This window comes from Brassica napus, chromosome C3 (assembly GCF_020379485.1).
Source record: "Brassica napus cultivar Da-Ae chromosome C3, Da-Ae, whole genome shotgun sequence".
Taxonomy (NCBI): Eukaryota; Viridiplantae; Streptophyta; class Magnoliopsida; order Brassicales; family Brassicaceae; genus Brassica; species Brassica napus.
The window spans coordinates 69,592,272-69,613,045 of NC_063446.1; the positions used below are offsets into that span (position 1 = coordinate 69,592,272).

Consider the following 20,774-nt stretch of genomic DNA (forward strand, 5'->3'; position numbering starts at 1 on the left):
ACCTATTTCGTGGGATCTCCAGTCAGTTAGGTAGAGTTACCGTCAAACCTCATCTTAATTCCCATTCCTTTTGATGATATAAAAATTTGATCTCATGACACACTTTAAATAAAAGGATCCTAGGTTGTCATCATAGTGAACATAATCACTTGAGATTAGTCGAGATCAATTGTCTAATAATTTTTGTCATCTTTTTTCAAGATACAAGTAATCATTGTACACAATACTCAGTGCTTGACACAAGTTTTTTTTAATCATTGGGGTAAGTATCACTAAGTTCTTTTGACCTCTTGCCAACGACTTTATATGGTAAGCAAAGTTTCTCCACATTTCTTGAGATAACTCAAAAACATGCATATTAACATTTAACATTTCTTAAGAGTTTAGAAAGTTAATCTACAACTCCTTTAGATTTAAATGAATAAAAAAACAATTTCAAAAATCGTTACAATTTTCTTTAAAATGTGTTTCATTCTTAGAAATTTACATATTTCATACAACTATTTTCATAATTCTCTCAAGTTGATTTATAAATCCAGAATATATATGATTTGAATTTTTCCAAAAACATATTTTTGCTTTTTAGCAAATATACATATCATTACAAGATATTATTTGTACCATCAATACACATGTCAGTTTAAATCATATTGGTCTTAGAATTCTCATTGTTTTTGCATAGTCAATCTTTTTTTCAAATTTCATTTAAGCATTGACGAAATATAAAGGTTTTGATCAGTGTCAACAAACATTTTATTTCCTACCGCAAACAGCTTTATATGTGGTAGACCTCTCCCAAACTTAATTTGGGGCGTCGACTCACAAAATCCATTTCCATCCATGCTATTTGATCTCTTAAAGATCAAAAGTATTGTCTATAACATTAAAATATTTCACCATTAAAACTAAAATCTTCTTTCTTTTCTCATGATCATGTACTTAATAATGAAATTAAGTTGTTCCAAAATAATCATAATCCAAAATAAGATGTGCTGATTTTTCATCATCATGAATTCTCAAATTCCCTGCATTTTCCAGTTTGATTGTTAGAATGATGAACACATCTTGAATTTTCCGGTTCCAAGAATTCTCTAATTCATGTTTCCATAACCTGTTCTTAAAAACAACTTTTAACAAATATCAGTATTGTTAGTGCAAAAGCATAAACAATATTTAAAGATTTAAGAGTGTAGAAACCTTATTTTACTACATTGGGGATACCTGATATTTATAAAAATAATAAGAACAAAAATTATAATTATAATACTGAAATAAACGAATAAAGAAGAATTGCATAGTCGAAAGGGTTAATCTTTTTCCTTAAATCTTTAAATGTCTGTAGTGTGACAGTTTCATAGCACTCAGATTCCCATGATACAACTACATATGTTTCTGTTTCTCATCATCGAAAAACAGAATCTGTCGAACCTAACTTTGTGTTGTACTCTCAGACACAAAAAAAAAAAAAATACTAACATGACCATTCAAAGTAGAAGAATGTAACTTTTCTTTTGGTGTTGATGTGTGCATTTTCTATAATGCTAACATGTCCTTTTATAGAAAAATAATGAGAAGCACAAGTTTCATTTTTCAACCAAGAAATGAAACTTCCATGATGCACTAATGAAGTCTTTAATTCTTGTCAATTATTATGTGAATTTATTCCACATTTTGACTAAGAAATTAAAAAGTAAAATTATTATTGTTTGACCAATTTAAACTAAATAATATACTTTAAAATGAATTTCTTTTTTATATTTTATCAACATAAAAGATTAACATATATTTGGTTTATAAGATTAAGTTAATAAACACAAAATCCAACTAACAAATCAAAAAACCCAAATCCAAGTTCAAATATCCAATGTGTGTATTTACTACTTTATACAAGTTTCTCAAATCACACACATTAGACCTCCATTTCTCATTCAAATAAAATTTCATTTTTGACATATGAATACACTATTCATAATGTTCAAAAAATAGTTCTAACATAAGTAAATCAGGAAGTGATATGGCAGTTTCAAGACTGATATTGTTGGCTTTGGTCAAATTCCAGTCTAAATAAGGGTTTGAATAAACCAATTTAGTTGGATGATTCAAGTGGAGGTGATGTCAGGACCATCATAGCTGTCATCTCCGGTTATGTTCCTTGTTGTTATTCAAGAACTTGTGATATATAGCTACAGAGCTTAAGAAAGTGATTGAGCAGATTCGTGAAACTCCACTTCAAGCTGGTTATAATCTAGTTTTCTTCAGTTATATTCTTTCCAAGTTACAGAGAGTCTGACAACATATCTAAGCTCCTATCTTTAACTTCAGGGTTAGAGTTATTTAACTTTTTCATTGTGGTCACTGGTCAGTTCTGCTTCTCTATACAGAACCTCGAACAAAGGTGTCCATCAAGCTATAAGCAAAATTCAACAAAAAAACAAAAGGATTGTGTTAAACATGCGACGACACAATCCGAGACTCTTGTGGGGCATAGTTGGAAACACAAGGAACATGAATAAGATCTTGACGCACGTGTCATAAAATTTTGTTTGCTTTCCCGCTTTCTCTGGCTAAATCATTCAACAGCTCTGAATCTCTCATATTTTTTTTCTACTTGTACTTGCATGGCCACCGCGTACTGTTTCCCTAACCAGACAAGCAGGAGGAGCATCTGCTCTGAATTCGCTAAGATGGTTTGGATTCAGTAGCTTGATCAATGTGATCTGCAATTCGTTCTTGATAATTCCGTTAATCCTACTTCCTTCTTTGTTCACTATGTTGTTCTTGTGATCAAACCACAAGTCAAGCTGCCTAGCCTTAGCACAGAGAATCCATCTAAGGTACATAAATAAATTGATAAACTAAGAAAATTCAGAAAAGAAGCAAGGAATTAGATCGAGAAAACATGACGTGCTCGGTTGCTCAGTGAAGCTACTTAATGTCCTGGTATTTGTGTACGTGAAATTTTAACCACAAATCATTTTCAGATAATTCCGAATATTTTCTGAGATGTTTTATTTGGTGAAAAGTATTTGATAGAATTTTTATAAATAATAAATCTAATAGGCAAGGATTTAAGATAATAAGATAATTTTATCAAAATATGAGATTTTGAGCAAAATTTGGGATTTTGAGAAAAATATCAAAATTTTCTTATTTCTTTAACAAAAAAATAAGATAATATTTATAAATACTAACTGAAATCCAACCAAATCACGATCATAAAATCATATGAGTAAAAAATTTCATCTAATAAATAATTATATTAAATATCAAAAAATGACTGTTTATATTTATTTAATATAGATGATTATAAATAAATAACAATAATTGTTTTGAATTACATTTCAGCGCTAATATAATTATATACGTAACATATAAAAACGCAAATAACATCGACTGGAAATTGCTGTCACTGATCACTACACTTGATCAGTCACGCAACAACATGTAATGAACAACATTTTAATCGATGCTGCTGGTCGCTACTAGGGACTACTGGCAAGTGAAAAGAACCTTAGTAGATGGACCTTCAGTTTCATAGGCCTTAGACCATCTGCAATGGGGGTCCGTTAAGGATCCTTAGCTCCACATCCAATGTTTATCAGATTAAAAAACTATTATTTGAGCAACATAATACAAGGATTGATCCGTAAATAAGGAATTTAAGGATCGAATCCTTGTTTACGTGGCGGCTTGACTCTCTCATTGATTTCTGTCCATCTCCTTCTTCGTTTCCTTTCCTTTGATTTTATGCTAGATTTGTAGCTCTCTAATTGATTTCTATGTGGATCGAGCCATGTGGAGCCATGTCTTTCCTTTCCGCTGCCCCTGAAGATGGCAGCCATGTCTTTCCTTTCGGCTTCATCTGAAGATGGCAGCCATGTCTTTCTTTTCCGCTGCCCCTTCGAGCTCCTTCCATGGTGGTGGTCTTCCTGTGGGTAGGAGCGATCCCTGCCTCTTCGGTTTCTACCCTCAAACTGGAAATTCACAGAGACCCTCTCTTTCCATCAGGTGGGTTTCTCTACTTTCGATTAGTTATAGATTGATTAGATTTTTGAAGCTCTTTGCTTCAATCTATAGATGTTTGTGGTAAAGATGGCTAAAGTCGATAGCTTTAGTAGATTTTTATTGTGGATATGTGAAAAACAGAACTAGAGAAGACACAAAGTAAGAGACTTGTGTTGTTAGTAATAATGGAGTTTGGTTTTTGTGGGTGACGTTTTTAGGTGCCAATCAACTAATACCAAAGAGCCAAAGCGTAGTTGTAATATTCTGGACAATGCGAGCAACCTTTTTAGAAACCTGTTAAGCGGTGGAAGTTTGGGTTCAATTCCCACTGCTGAAGGAGCTGTCTCTGATTTGTTTGGGAAGCCTCTCTTCTTATCCCTCTACGACTGGTTCATGGAGGTATATACTATTAAGACTTACTCTGATTTACATCTTAAAGTTGAGAATTTTGTTGTTTTGATTCTGTGATGATGTTTTAAAGCATGGAGGAGTTTACAAACTTGCGTTTGGTCCAAAGGCATTTGTTGTCATCTCTGATCCTATTGTTGCGGCATGTCCTTAGAGAGAACGCGTTTTCCTATGACAAGGTAATGGAGTCAGCCAGTGTCTTTGTTTTGTTTTTTTTTGGTACCACCATCAAGTAACTTTTCTTTGTGTTTTTCGTTAGGGAGTTCATGCTGAGATCTTAGAGCCCGTCATGGGAAAAGGGTTGATACATGCTGACCTTGATACCTGGAAGTTAAGAAGAAGAGGTAAGTAAAGCTGTTTTTGTTATTCTCTCTATGTTTATGGCCATTGATGATGATCTGTGTTGCAGCTATAACTCCTGCGTTCCATGCATTGTATTTGGAGGCCATGGTCAAAGTATTCAGCAACTGTTCTGAGAAAATGATACTGAAATTGAAATTGAAAAACTTATAGTTTTTAAACTTATACATTTTTAAACTTCTCTTTTCTGGTATATTTATTTTTAATCATGTAATTAATAAAATTTCAATTTCAATTTAAAAAAAAATTATTTTTTATTTCTAAGAACTCTTAATTGGAAATCACCATTGGACACATTTATTTTGACTAGAGTCCTTAACTATTCAAACAAAAAAAACACAAAAACAAAATTAATATAATAATGATAAGGACTCCAAGAAGGAGTCCACCATTGCGGATGCTCTTAGAGCACCTCCAATGAGGAGTTCTACCTAGGCATGGGCATTCGGGTCCCAATCAGATTTTGGTTTTATCCATTCGGGTTTTGGTTTTTCGGGTTTATTAAAATCAGCCACATTCGGATTATATAAAAGTTTGGTTCGGGACCGGTTCAGGTTCTATCGGGTTCGGGTCGGAGTTAGTAAATCTTCGAAGAACCGATATAACTCAGTGTAGTTTCGGGTTCGGATCGCAATCGGTTCTTCGGATTAAAGATACCTGATTTGTACCTATCTTGTAACTAAAACATAAATGAAATCGATTCTTCGGATTTAAAATACATGATTTGTACATATTTTAATAGCCAAAACATAAGTAAAATCGATTCAAAAATAAGAAAAACATCAAACATGATCATTCAAAATCAAGCGAAAGATAAACATAGTTAGTGATAGAAAGAAAACCATGTAAATGAAATCATAAAACAAAAACTAAGTTCTCATGAAATGAGAAACATTATTCAGTGAAAACAAAACCAAAATCTAAAAACTTCAGGCGTCAACTGCTACATTTCACCATCAACCTTCAAGTAACAGATAATTATTTTAGAAGTTAAATTATATCTTATAGTATTTTGGATACATATTAAGAATTAAGATCATATTTGGTAGTTCTTTTTATGATTTTAAATGTTTCGGGTTCTATCGGATATCCATTTAGGTCCGGGTTTGGTTCGGATAATACCCATAACCCAAAATACCAAAAAAACAAGATCCATTCGGTATTTATGTCGGGTTCGGATTCATTTTTATCGGATCGGGTTCGGTTCAGATTTTCGGGTTCGGTTTATTTGCCCAGCCCTAGTTCTACCCATCAAAGTTCTAAACATGTGTATATGTGTATGTATATATATTATATATGTATATGCAATTGTGGGATCCATAATTTTATGGAAATCCCAACCTAAAGTTTCTAAGAAATTTGTTTTTTAGAAACTTTAGGTTGGGATTTCCATAAAATTATGGATCCCACAATTGCATATACGTATATAATATATATACATACGCGTATACACATGTTTAGAACTCTAATGGGTAGAACCCTACATCGGAGGTGCTATTAGAGCTAGTCGGGGTTGTGACAAAATAAAGAAAACTAATTTTTTTTTAATTTAAGCATTCAGTACAATTTCTTTTTTTCGTATGAAGTTAGAAAAATTAGTAGAAACTAAAAATGAAATTTCTTAGTTTATAGCACTTAACACCTCTATCGATTTTGTAAACAGCAAATCAAATCAAATCTTGAAATAAGATCAAGCAAAAGCAAACGCAGGATCGATCAGATTAAAATGAAACGAAAATTGGAATGTGTATCACATAATAAGGAGATTTTATATACTATTTCAAATAATCATCTGAAACTAATTACAATCATGAAAATCATTATTGATTAGTGGCATGTAGAAAGACCACGGAATAAAAAAAGCCAGCCTGTTTTTTCAGTTTAAATGACATATTTTCAAGGGAAAATTTGGAGAAATACACTCAAATAAGATTATAATTTGAAAACTACACTATTATTTCAGTTTTTCGAAAAATACACTTATATATATATAAATTTACCAAATTGTCCAATCTTAATATTTCTCAATTCCTAATTTATTTTTAAAAAGACTGTTTAAAAGAAATCTTTAGAATATCTACACAAAATCGACAACCATGAGTACAACTATATCTTTCACGCATTCCCTTACTCCCAATTGTGAACCACACCATATATTTTTTGTGCCATATCAGAACTATTGGAGCTTGTAGCTACAATGTTGTAGCTGATTTTCATCTGATGCCGCTAGAGAATTATCAACAAGAGGATCTGATAAAGGAGCTGGAGATGAAAGCAGTGCAGAGTTAAAGACAAAAGGTGAGTTGATGTCGACTGTTGGGGCCTGAGAATGCGTGGGGGAGGAAGCGTTATCCAACGCCATTTCCTCTTCCAACATGGACAAGTTAGCAAACCTGTTGGATCACGTAACCGCTGGATATTAATTAGTTATAGAATATTGTTGGTAATAGCGTGTATCTTAAATGGCATATGGCGTCGAAATAAACTGATAAGTGATAAACATAACAGCTAACAGCTCATTATGTTGGTCTCAAGACAAACATCTTCATGCAATGTCTATCTTATTTGGGTAAAAAAGTTAATTCACATTTAAAAAAGTGTAGTTTTCAAAAATAAAATAGAAGGTGTATTTATCAAATTTCAAACCGTTAGTTGACTAATTTACAAATTATCCCTATTTTCAATCATTCATAAGGACTCAATCATACATGTTTGTTTCTTCATGGTGGTTAGTACCACTTTGCCACTTCACAACTTAAACTCAATTCTCCACTAAATTCTTTAAAAAGGAATTAAATCATGAAGAATGTACGGAATTATATAAACATAACATAATCATTTAAATTTGGAGCAAACCAAAAAAATTAAAAACTAAGCTGTTATTGGCATAAATAATCAAAAATAAATTACTAGCGCATACATAAAAGAACCTGAATTGTGATAAAAGCCATGTTGTACGGGTGACTACGTAAATGAGTCATTAGAGACTAAATATTTTATAATGTAAGTCAATGGTGGATTGGTGGCCTAATTGGTTTCGTGGATAGCAATTACACTACAAGAAAACATCGACATACTGAGGGAAAAAATCGTCGGTATGTCGTCGGAATAACGTTATTCCGACGACATACCGACGAAATAAGTCCTCGGAAATAACTCCTCGGAAATTCATTTTTCCTCGGAAATTTCCGAAGGAATTCCGAGGAAACAAATTTCCGAGGAAACTCCGAGGACCACCAGTTCGTCGGGAAGCTCCTCGGAATATACCGAGGGAGAACTTCCTCGGGATATATCGATGGATTTTCCGATGGTCTAATCCTCGGAAGTTCCGACGAAATGTTCCTCGGAATTGTCATCGGGAATTTCCGAGGAACTGAACCCTGAGGAATGTGTCCCTCGGTATATTCCGAGGAACGTGTCCCTCGGTATATTCCGAGAGTTCATTTCCTCGGAATTTTTAAAAAAATTATTTAAAAAAAAAAAAAAATTTGAAATTTAAATTCGAAAATATAAAATTAAAATTAAAATTGAAAACATATTAGATAATATTCAAAGTCGTACAAATAAAAATAAAACATTCCGAGTTTTTGAAAAAAAAAAAACTACGGGTCTGGCACGTTCGGGAACACCTCGTTCGGGTACATCCTCTGCATCATCTCCATCATTTGCTGGTTCAGCCTCCTCTGTGCCACATAGCCCGCCTGTTGAGCCGCCATCAGGGTCTCCAACAAAGATATGCGATCATCCTTGTCCTTCAACTGAGCCGTAAGTGCTTCTGGATCAACAAAGGGCGGTGGTGCAGAAGAAGGAGGAACCGACCGGGTGCGACGACCCAAACCGACCAAACGTCCCTTCTTCTTTGGAACCGACTGAAATAGAAAATAGCCAAATTTAAATCAAGAAATAAATGAATTGAACTTTAAAAAAAAGAACTTACGGATTCAACGATTTCGTTGATTCGAAACCGGGACAAGTTGGTCGAAGCCGTCGAAGCGTCATCCTCGGTTTGAAGTTGAGACACTTCGTCTTGCACCTGAGTTTGGACCAGGGTGACCACTTCCATCACAAGACCGTCATCAATCTGGCCGGTTTTCTTGTTGGTATACGCCCTCTTCATTAGGGCGAGATCATCAACCGGCTCGCCTTCATTTTCTTCCGCCTTGAAAAAAACATAAATTAAACAAACATTAGAAATTAGAAGAAATGCAAAAAAATAAAATTTCAAAACTTAAATAATTGAAGAAAAAACGGCTGAACTTACCATGCGATCCCCCAGAGTGGCAATAGATTGAGCACCCAAGTTATGCCTGAAGATGCCCTTCCCTTTACGGTCGCTCCTGCGGTTGGTGGAGTTGGTGGAAGAAGTTTCTTTCGTCTCTTCCTTATCCCAATGCGCACACAACTCCGTCCAGACCGTGTTGTTTATCGACTTTGGGACCTTTTAATAAAAAAAAAAAGTTTAATAAATTAAAAAATAGTTTAATGAATTAAAAAATTGTTTAATAAATTAAAAACAACCTTGTTGATCTCCCACTTCTTCTTCCACTCGTAGATCTGTTTCTCATAGTTGTCCATAACTTTATGGACGAAGTGGTGATAGATAAAGAGCGTCTCATCAGAATTCCAGTTGAATTCTTGCTGAAAAAAAATAGAATTAGTAGAAAATTTATATTAAAGATTTAAAATATAAGTAAAAAATGAGAATAGTTACCGCAAACTGACGAAACCACAGATGCTGCTTCTCGGAAGGGAAGTCAGTGAAAGTAGGATGTCCCTTGTCGAGGGCCGAGTACATCATACGGTTGATCCATGCGCTGATCCCGTTCCCGGATCGGTTGAACCTAATAAAAAGAACAAACGGTTAATAATGAATCAAATTTTAGTGAAAAAAATATGTTTCATTACCATGTTTGACCCCGTCCATGTGGATACGGAGTGAGATATGGAAGATGGTCACGACCGGGCTGTCGAACCAACTCCGCAACACTCATCACTCCCGGAGGACCCGGAGGAGCAGGAGCGGATGCAGCAGCGAGAGGACCAGGAGCGGATGCAGCAGCGAGAGGAGCAGGAGCGGGTGCAGCAGAGGGAGATGTATGGTAGGAGCTGTGGGGCGAAGGAGAATCCTGAAAATTGGTGGAATCCCGAGATTGGCTCCCCGTACCACCACGACCACGACGCTGTCGAGGCCGGGTCTGATCATCATGAGACCTGTAAATTAAAAAAAAAATATTTAATAAATATAGAAATATATAAATTAATTTTTTTTTTTTTAAATCCCAAATAATAGTTTTTAATCACAAAAAAAGTTTTATAGATATTAAAAATGTTTAATAAATATATAAAAATAGTTCTAATAAACAAAAAATAGTTTTAATAAATAAAAATAGTTTAATAATTACAAAAAATAGTTTTAATAATATTAAAAATGTTTAATAAATATAGAAATTTATATAATATAAATATATATATATATATATATATATTTTAAATCCCAAATAATAGTTTTTAATCACAAAAAAAGTTTTATAGATATTAAAAATGTTTTGTAAAATCCGAAAAATTGAGTTTATATACAAAAAATGTTTTGTAAAATCCAAAAAATCGAATTTATATACAAAAATCGTTTTGTAAAATATAAAAATCGAATTTATACACAACAAATTATTCAACCAAATCACAATTCTAAACCTATTATACAACCAAATCACAATCCTAACCAATCACCCTAACAAAAATCTATGAAATCTACACAAAAACCTAACAAATAGAGCCTAAGAGAGTGGGATAGGGTCCTTACATGATTTGTGTAAGAGAAGGGGGAGATCGTCGGAGATATCGTCGGAGAGAAGGGGGAGATCGCCGAAGAGGAGGGAGAGGAGCCGCAGAGGAAGAAGAGAGAAATGGGGAAGAAGAAGCGGCTCGCGGTTATAAAACCTAGGGTCCGACGGATAGTTTCCGTCGGAATTTCCTCGGAATTCCAATTTCAATTTTCGCGAAATATTTGCCCGGTTAAATGAAAATATTCTGAGGACATTCCGACGGATACTTAAATATCTGTCGGAATTCCGTCGGAATATTCCGAGGAAATACCGAGAAACTAGTGTTTGGGGTTTCAAAACATCGATTTTTTTTGCCGTATTTCATTTCTTATACAATTGTAATGCATACCATTGAGGTTTCTTTGTATATATGATCATAAACCATGAAATAACAAAATTTCAAAAAGAATTGTAAGTATTCCCTTTACCGTTCATTAAAGTGTATAAGTGTTTCTCTTATGTTGTGGGGATTTCGTTCATACAATCGGAAAAGTGTTTATTATAGGGTAAGGAACAAATTTTTGACTTCATAATCAGTCTAAGACACTTAATAAGGGTTAAATAAGTGTTATTCAAACCGCAAAACGTTGTTTTCGGTTTAAAAACCCTACTTCCTCGGAATTTCGTCGGAATATTCCCAGGGAATTCCGAGGAAACCCTTATCTTCCTCGGAATTCCGTCGGAATATTCCGAGGAAATACCGAGAAACTAGTGTTTGGGGTTTCAAAACATCGATTGTTTTTGCCGTATTTCATTTCTTATACAATTGTAATGCATACCATTGAGGTTTCTTTGTATAGATGATCATAAACCATGAAATAACAAAATTTCAAAAAGAATTGTAAGTATTCCCTTTACCGTTCATTAAAGTGTATAAGTGTTTCTCTTATGTTGTGGGGATTTCGTTCATACAATCGGAAAAGTGTTTATTATAAGGTAAGGAACAAATTTTTGACTTCATAATCAGTCTAAGACACTTAATAAGGGTTATATAAGTGTTATTCAAACCGCAAAACGTTGTTTTTGGTTTAAAAACCCTACTTCCTCGGAATTTCCTCGGAATATTCCCAGGGAATTCCGAGGAAACCCTAACTTCCCTCGGTATTTCCTCGGTATTTAAATGAAAAAAAATGCTAGTCTATTCCGAGGAAATTCCGAGGGAAACCTATCTTCCCTCGGAATTTCCTCGGTATTTCTATTTAAAAAAAAAAAAAGTCGATGCTAGTCTTTTTCGAGTCATCATCACCAGATGAATCTGAATCTGGATCTTGGTGAAACTCTCCAATCACTGGTTCATCCTCTACGTGAATGATGGCTTCCTCTCCAAAGTCGGTTAAATCGACTACAAGGCCAACTCCAGCTAAATCTTCTGCTGCACTTAAGTTGCCGGATGTGCTTGGTTGTAGTGGGTCTTCCAGCTCAGAACTTCCCTGAACTCGGCCTCTCGGGTTGAGTCTTGTAACAATAACCCATGGATCATCTCTGTTCCTTACCCGGGGGTACTTGATATAACAAACCTGTAACATTTAAAAAATTATTAGTAAAATTATAAATTAATACACATGATGATGAATCATTCTAAATAATTAACATTTAATTACCTGATCGGCCTGAGAAGCAAGAATGAAAGGATCATAATATTGCAGCTTTCGCCTCGAATTTACTGATGTAACACCAAATGTATCTGTTCTCACACCTCGATCTAGAGTGTTGTCGTGCCAATCACAATAGAAAACAGTACATCGCAATCCAACCATGCCCAAATACTTGATTTCCAAAATCTCATGTATGTGTCCGTAGTATACATCATCTCCTGATGCAGAACAAACGCCAGCATCATAAGTCGTACTCGAACGTCTCCTCTTCTGAGTTGTGAATGCATATCCTCGAGTACAAAATCTCGGATATGACTTCACAACAAAGTTTGGTCCAACGACCATCTCGCGTATCCAATCGTCAAATGTTTCACCTCTGGTCAAACCAGCAGACACCTATTAATAGCATATATATATGTTATATCAATAAATGTGAATTAGTATAAATATGTGATAAATGATATTTTAATTTGCTTAAAGCACTCACATAAGTAAACATCCATCCAGCAAATTCTCTCTGCTTCATTTCTTCTAGTTCGTCCTCTGTAGCGTATCTATATTCGAACCGCTTTTCTGCCATGAAAATCATGTACATATGATGACAATAATGTAATTAATTAAGATTTAAATTTCAACTTGTTAAAATAAAAATTTGTAAGCTAATTTATTTACCTCTCATATTGAAGAACATCTTCGCAGTTGGTGAGCAAATATGTTTGCAAATGATTGCGCTCCTGCTCAGTAAGTCGACGGTCTTTTGGTTTTTTGCTAAGTCGTCCAACGTCTGTGAAAATTTCTGGAACCGTAACATGATATGTTGCCCGTTCGCCTCTATCATCATGCCGAGCAGGTCTTCTGTTTTTGGTCTGAACTTCTGCTGGAAAGTAGTACTCGGCAAAGTTTGAAGTTTCTTCATTGATCATCTGTGCGACTATAGAACCTTCCACCCTACTTAAATTTTTCACCATCTTCTTCAAATGGAACATATACCGCTCATACAGATACATCCATCTATACTGCACAGGACCACCAAGTTCCAATTCTCTTGCCAGGTGAATAACAAGATGCTCCATAACATCAAAAAATGAGGGAGGAAATATCTTTTCAAGGTTGCACTGAATCACGGCTATGTTAGTCTTCAAATTTTCAATACCTTCAAGAGTCACTGATCTCGTGCATAAATCGCGGAAGAAACCACTTATCCCTGCAATTGCTTCATGAACATTTCGTGGTAATAGTTCCTTGAAGGCAAACGGAAGGAGGCACTGCATCATTACATGGCAATCGTGGCTTTTCATGCCAGTAAACTTTCCTTCCTTTCTGTCGATACAGTTACGCAAATTAGATGCGTATCCGTATGGAAATTCCACATCGCTTGAAATCCAATCAAAGAACGCATCTTTTCCCTTTGCATCAAGTCGGTATATGGGAAAAGGAACCCTACCATTCTCATCAACATGAAGTTCTGAACGAGCACATATATCGATTAAATCCAGTCTTGACTTCAAATTATCCTTTGTTTTACCTTGAACATTAAGGATCGTGTTCATGAGATTGTCAAAAAAGTTCTTCTCAATATGCATGACATCTAAATTATGCCTTAGCAGATGATCTTCCCAGTATGGCAGATCCCAGAAAATACTCTTTTTGTGTCAGTTATGTAGGTCTCCAACAGCATCTACCGGAAAATGCTCATGTCCACCGACGTATAGCGTCCTTTCTGCACCAAAATCTCTTAGTTGTGTCATCAAATCTTTCCCACAAATTTCAGGAGGTGGACTGTCAAACACCCTCTTTTTCTTCGTAAACAAATTCCTACTCCTACGATATGGATGATCAGGTGGTAGGAATCTCCTGTGACAGTCAAACCAACACGTTTTCCTTCCGTGTTTTAGTTGGAAAGCATCAGTGTTATCTTGACAATATAGACATGATAGCCTTCCATGCGTTGTCCATCCAGTTAACATACCATATGCTGGAAAATCACTTATTGTCCACATTAGTACTGCCCGCATTTGAAAGTTTTTTTTACACGAAACATCGTATGTTTCAGCACCTTGAGCCCATAGTTGTTGCAACTCATATATTAGTGGCTGAAGAAACACATCAAGTGATCTCTTAGGATGCTCTGGTCCGGGAACGAGAATCGAGAGAAACAAAAACTCTCGTCGCAAGCACAAGTTTGGGGGTAGGTTGTATGGTGTAAGAATGACTGGCCATAGAGAATATTGTCTTCCACTCTTGCCAAACGGGCTGAAACCATCAGTACATAATCCAAGGTAGACATTTCTTCTCTTATACGCAAAGTCGGGATACTTTGATTGGAAATGCTTCCACGCTTTTGCATCTGAAGGATGTCTGATCTCACCAACTGTTGAGTGCTCCGCATGCCATCTCATTGGTTGCGCTGTGCGTTCAGACAGATATAACCTCTGCAACCTTTCCGTCAAAGGCAAATACCACATCCTTTTATATGGCACTGGAACTCTTCCACTCGTATCTTTATAACGAGGCTTTCTACAAAATTTGCTTGTAACCCGCTGTTCATCCGCCCTCCAATAAATCACGCAGTTGTCGCTGCATACATCTATTACCTGATACGATAAACCAAGACCAGCTACAAGTTTCTTAACCTCGTAGTATGAACCAGGAGCTACATTATCCTCGGGTAGAATACCTTTTACAAAATCAGCAATCGCATCCACACAGTCTTCAGCCAAATTATAATCTGTTTTAATGTCCATCAATCTTGTAGCAGATGATAAAGCTGAATGACCATCTCTGCAACCTTCGTATAATGGTTGCTTTCCAGCATCCAACATATCATAAAATATCCTAGCTTCTGCATTGGGTAAATCTTCCCCTCTAAAATGATCATTTACCATCTGCTCAGTACCTACACCATAATCTACATCCGTTCTAATTGGTTCTTCTAATCTAACCGCTGGCTGAGGTTCGCTAGTACTACCATGTTCATAATCAGTTTCCTCATGATGATACCAAATTTTGTAACTTCTTGTAAACCCACTCAAATATAGATGAGTCCAAACATCCCACTCTTTAATAACCTTTCTATTTTTACAATTAGAGCAAGGACATCTTAACATACCTGTTTTTGCTTCCGGTTGTCGGTGAACTAACCCCATGAATTCAGTTATACCTCGTTGGTATTCTTCCGTAAGCAATCTCGTGTTCGGATCCAAATGAGGTCGATCGATCCAAGAACGAAAATAATTTGAAGAAGACATGTTTTTTATGAATCAAATTCGTGTGTAAAGAGAGTAAGAGGGAGGATGAAGATATGGAGTGAATGAAGAGGAAGAGGGGTGCTTGTATTTATAGTTGAGAGGGGTGCTTGTATTTATAGTTGAAATCCTGCCGACAGACCAAGGAAATTCCGACGGAATTCCGACGCCAACGGCTAGTTCGTCGGAATTTCCTCAGAATTTTTAAAATACCCCAACGGTTCTCTAACGGCTATAATATATCCTCGGAATTCATCGGTTTTTTCCGAGGAATACATTTTTCCTCGGGATTCCATAAGAATATTCCGACGGATTAATATTTCCTCGGAATTCCGTCAGTATATTCCGAGGAAATTCCGAGGAAACCAAATTTTGTGTTTCCTCGGGATATTCCGATGATTTCATTTTTCGTCGGATTGTCCGTCAGAATACCGCTGTTTTCTTGTAGTGTTGTGACAAGGATAAAATTGGTAGACAAAAACAACCAGTGGACATTGCAGAATACAAAATAACTAAAGATAAAAATCTAATTAATCAATATTATTAAATTAGAAACATGAAATTAGTCCAGCATATTTTACCAACCAATATAAAACTTTTTACATAATAGTTATTACTTTTCATTTAGTTACTCTGCTTTTTTCCACAATTATAGGAACCCACTTTTTTGATAGTTCTTATATATGGAGACAGTTATGCTTTAAAAAAACTATTCCTATTTTTCGTGCAATGATTATATATATATTCCTCTATCATGTCAAAGTATTAAATATACATATGTTATATTCTACGTACACGGGTCATAACGAAGAAAACCATATACTATAATAACAACGAAATAGGTATATGGTTTGAAGTTGTGACAAAAAAAAAGTATATGATTTGAAGAAAGTCTGGTGATTTGAAACCATATACAATAATAACAACGAACTAAAATTTGAAACAAGCTGAAATTACGTGTAAAATAAAAATCATGGCATAAGATGGCATAATAAAATGGAGATTTTCATTTACATTGGGTCAAAATTGAGAAAACCTATTTTTAATTGCATAACAAATTATTAACGCTATTATCATTATATACAAAATCAAATCATGAAAATTTAATAAAAAATATATAATTTTATCTATTTAATTATTATTTGTTTACTAGACAAAACTGTAACTATACTTTGTTATTTAAAAAAAAAATTAATAACTGTATAGGAATAAATTACAAAATTAATCTGTGAAATGACTACGACACAAGTCTATAGTTATGCAACATAACAAATTCAATAGAATTATCAAAAATTCTTACTAATAATTTTTAAAAAAATATTTTACCCAAATATGATTATAAAGAAAAACACAAATATAAAAATTAAATTTTCTAAAAAAATATGCAAAACAAAAAATATATCCGCCCTTTTAAATGGCGGATCAAACATTATAAACCCATTTTTAATTGCATCACAAATTATTATATGTAATAATAACATTTTATAAATCATTATATATAAAATCAAATGATGAAAATTTAATGGAAAATATTATTACAAATATTTGATTACTAAACAAAATTTTAACTATGCTTTGTTAATTTTTTTTAAAAATAATTTTTTTTAACTGTTTAGAAATAAAATTAAAAACTAATGCGTGAAATGACTATGGCATAATAGTTATGCAACCTCACAAAGTTAATACAATTATCAAAAATTCTTACTAATAATATTTTAAAAATATTATACACACAAATATGATTACAAAGAAAACTACAAATATGATTACAGAAAACACATATATGAAAATTTCATTTCTAACGGGAAAAAAAATAAACAAAAAATATAGCCGTGTCAAATTCTAGTCAACACTATTAAATTAGGATTATGACCCATTGATATATGTTGTGTCCAACTATTTAATCCTTTTATCGAACCACTTATTATACAACGGGCCATTTTATAACTAACAATTAATAATATTGATTTTTGTAACTTCCTTCCTCTTTGGTTCCAATATTCTCGCAGCCACTTCTATCGAACACATACAATATATACTCGACGATTACATAATGGATTTGAGCGTGTGATAATAAAATACTACTATGTGGTCAACTAATATTTACATAACAAACGCTAATTAAGCAAATTCTTAACGTTTAATGCGACAATATGCCACTTTCATTAATATTAATGATTGATACACTCTTATTCATATTCTTTATATATACTAGAGATTCTAACCGCGCTATTTATTTTAAAAATTTATCATTTTATGTGCATGTGATTTATTGAATTTTATAATATATTATATTTAAAGAATTGTATAACTAATTTGATAATTTATTATTTTGCTATTTATTATTTTTGTGTTTTGGCTGTGGTTATTTATAGGGAGTGTATATTTTTGATAGATATTATGTGTAATTAATTAATTTTCTTCAATTTGGGTTTTAAGGAATTGATACAGCTATTAAATTCAGTTTTTTTCGTATGTTGCTTAATTTTTTTTTCTAGTTATTTTTGACCACTATTTTCATTTTTACATTGATTAAGTTTTTATTTAAATGCTAGATTTAATTCTTTTCTGATTTCAAATATATTTAAAGTTTGTCAATTTGTGGGTAACTAATTGTTGTTTTTGTTTAGTTTTGATTTTTCTGCAAAGACTCATAATGGATATTGATTTTTATATAATTTATTGTTCACTTTTGTACATACATGGTTTTTTATTTATTTTTAAATATGTGTAAATATAAAACTTTAATTTTAATTTAATATCACAATAATATTTATAAAACGTAATGGACATTAAATAGTTTTTTTTGTTAGATAATAAGAAATTAAATATTTAAGAATTAATTATAAGAGTTTATAAATCCAACTCCACCCCTAAATACTAAACTCTAAACTCTAAATTCAATTAATTTTATTTTAAGAAATTTAATTTGTTTTTAAATTGATTATTTTAAATCATATATAGATACCATTAAATGCCCGTAGCCTCAATTCAATTTTATATTCTAGATTTTTGTGAATGATTTCAATAGTATATAGCCAAAAAAAATTAAAATTATCGTGCCATGTTGTCTCTTGCATGCCCATGAATTCAACAGCAATTCAAAAAGTTAACCTATTCGGGAATCTCCAGATCTTAAAATTTATATAGCTTTAATTATTTGAAAGGCTTGAATTCTTTAAACTTTATTATTGTTATTTAATTTCTGTGTTAGTGTTTCAAATATTCTTTTACAGATATTAAGCTATTTTATCTAAAATATTTTTCTTCTGTTAATTTATTTTATTTTTATATTAATTTTCATTTTATTTCCAAATATTTAGTCAATATTTAGTATTTTGGAATATTTTCAAAACCATATAGCATAAACTTTAATATTTATATTTATTTAATTGCTGTAAAAGCTTACATTATATAAAGTAAATTACTCTTTTTGTTGGTTAATATTTATGCTAATGTAACAAAGATTTGCTACATACATATTTATAATTAATTAAGAATTAATTATAGAAGTTTATAAACCGAAGTCACCCTTAAATACTAAGTCCTAAGAAATAATCACTAAACCCAAATTTTAGTATATTTTTGATTAGCTTATTTTTGAAAATTGATATTCAACTTATTGTATTTTCAATCAAATTCTCATGTTTTCTTTTGTTAATTTAACTTCTTTATTATTTTATCCTATTTAAAAGAAATATATGTTTATAAAATTTTGACAATTTAAAAATATAAAATTAAAATAGTATATTGGTCTTTTAAATATTATGTGTACACTTTTAATGGTTTGTGTACTCAGTTTTATACTATAGATTATTAATATTTGGATTGTTCACCTCCTCCCCGATCTCGAGTCCATTATGCTGATTAGACATTGAACCATTTATTTCTGTCAAACAAATTGATGATAAAACTGTAGTATGTGTTACTCTTTGGGATATCTATTAAACTTCCTAACTTTCAGTATGATGTCCTTACATGTTTTTAATATCTCACAATTTGTTATGGAGCATGAAGAAACAAAAGCTGTTTTTTTTAATAGAAGAATTATATCCATGTTTTTATTCTTTTGATCAACATTTATTTCACTAATAGTTGGTCCCCATATCCAAAACTATCAACGCAAAAGAATTTAATTGTTTGCTTCATTATTTCTCGTACTTCTTTCCCTCTTTTTTTTTTCCTCTACGTTAGATCTAGACACAATAGCGGCCCTGACTTTTACACGACCAGAAGCTATTTGGCTAAAAAAAAGGTTGCAGTTACTGTAGGTAAGGGTCGAACTTATGACCTTAGGGAATATAACTTTAGTATTTTACCATTAGACTAAAGAGATATTAAAGAAATTAATTGTAAATAGCTCTGTTACCCGAAATATCCATTTAGTACTCGATCTATTTTCGGTTCGGTTCGGTTCGGATAGTTTCGGGTTCGGTTCGGTTCGGATAGTAAATGTAGGAACCGGAAAATATCCATAAAAAGTTCGGTTCTCATTTGGATCCGGTTCGGGTTCGGATAGTTCGGGTAGTTTGGATAATTTGGATAAAATATTTGTTATTTAAGGTAAAATATCAAATAATTAGGATGATTTAGATAAAAATTTTGGATATTTCGGATTACTTTGGATATTTCGGATAAAAATATCCGGATAGTTTCGGATACTTTCGGGTAGTTTGAATACTTTATAATAATTTAGTTATCCTCAACTATTTTCAAATATTTTTAATAGAATTTTAAATTAAAAATATATATTTAGTGATGTTATTTGTATATATAATTAATATTTTTATATATTCGGATACCCGTTCGGTTCTCGGTTCGGTTCCGGTTCGGTTCGGTTATTTCGGATATAAAAATATAGGAACCGTTCGGGTATTTGAGGGTATTGGTCCGGTTCCGGTTTCGGGTATTTCGGTTCGGTTCCGGTTCGGTTTTTCGGTTCCGGTTATTTTGCCCAGGCCTACCCAACACCATCATATTCCCTATTAAGTCATGTTTATTTTCTTACAATCCTTTTTTATTTGTTCGCATCAATTCTTATTTTTTCCGTTAAGTCCTTTTAAAAATATTCAAGCGGTCTTAACAACTCTTGCGGGAAATGATCTAGAGTTTCATACTTGGCTGCTAGAAAGGCGAGAACCTCTTGTGTATTTCAAACTAAAACAAAGAATTCTAAAATGAAATAAATAGCAAAAAATCATGGATTTATGTATTTTAAGATCGTAAACAGCTTGTATTATGTTTTTAAAAATAATAACATGGTTATGTTAAGCGTAAAAGTACTTACAATACTACAACATAAACTAAATATACACATTTAATAATCCTTAATAGAGAAT

At 32.9% G+C, this 20,774-nt stretch overlaps 1 protein-coding gene across 1 annotated transcript; it reads left to right on the forward strand.

Annotated features, from left to right (window-relative positions):
* The first annotated feature begins 18 nt into the window (after positions 1-18).
* On the forward strand, positions 19-5,491 carry LOC125583477 (cytochrome P450 97B3, chloroplastic-like). Its single transcript, XM_048750459.1, has 3 exons — positions 19-4,008; positions 4,224-4,404; positions 4,487-5,491. Exons 1-3 carry the CDS (start codon positions 3,869-3,871, stop codon positions 4,565-4,567), a joined length of 402 nt encoding a protein of 133 aa, XP_048606416.1. The 5' UTR covers positions 19-3,868; the 3' UTR covers positions 4,568-5,491.
* Positions 5,492-20,774: the final 15,283 nt, after the last annotated feature.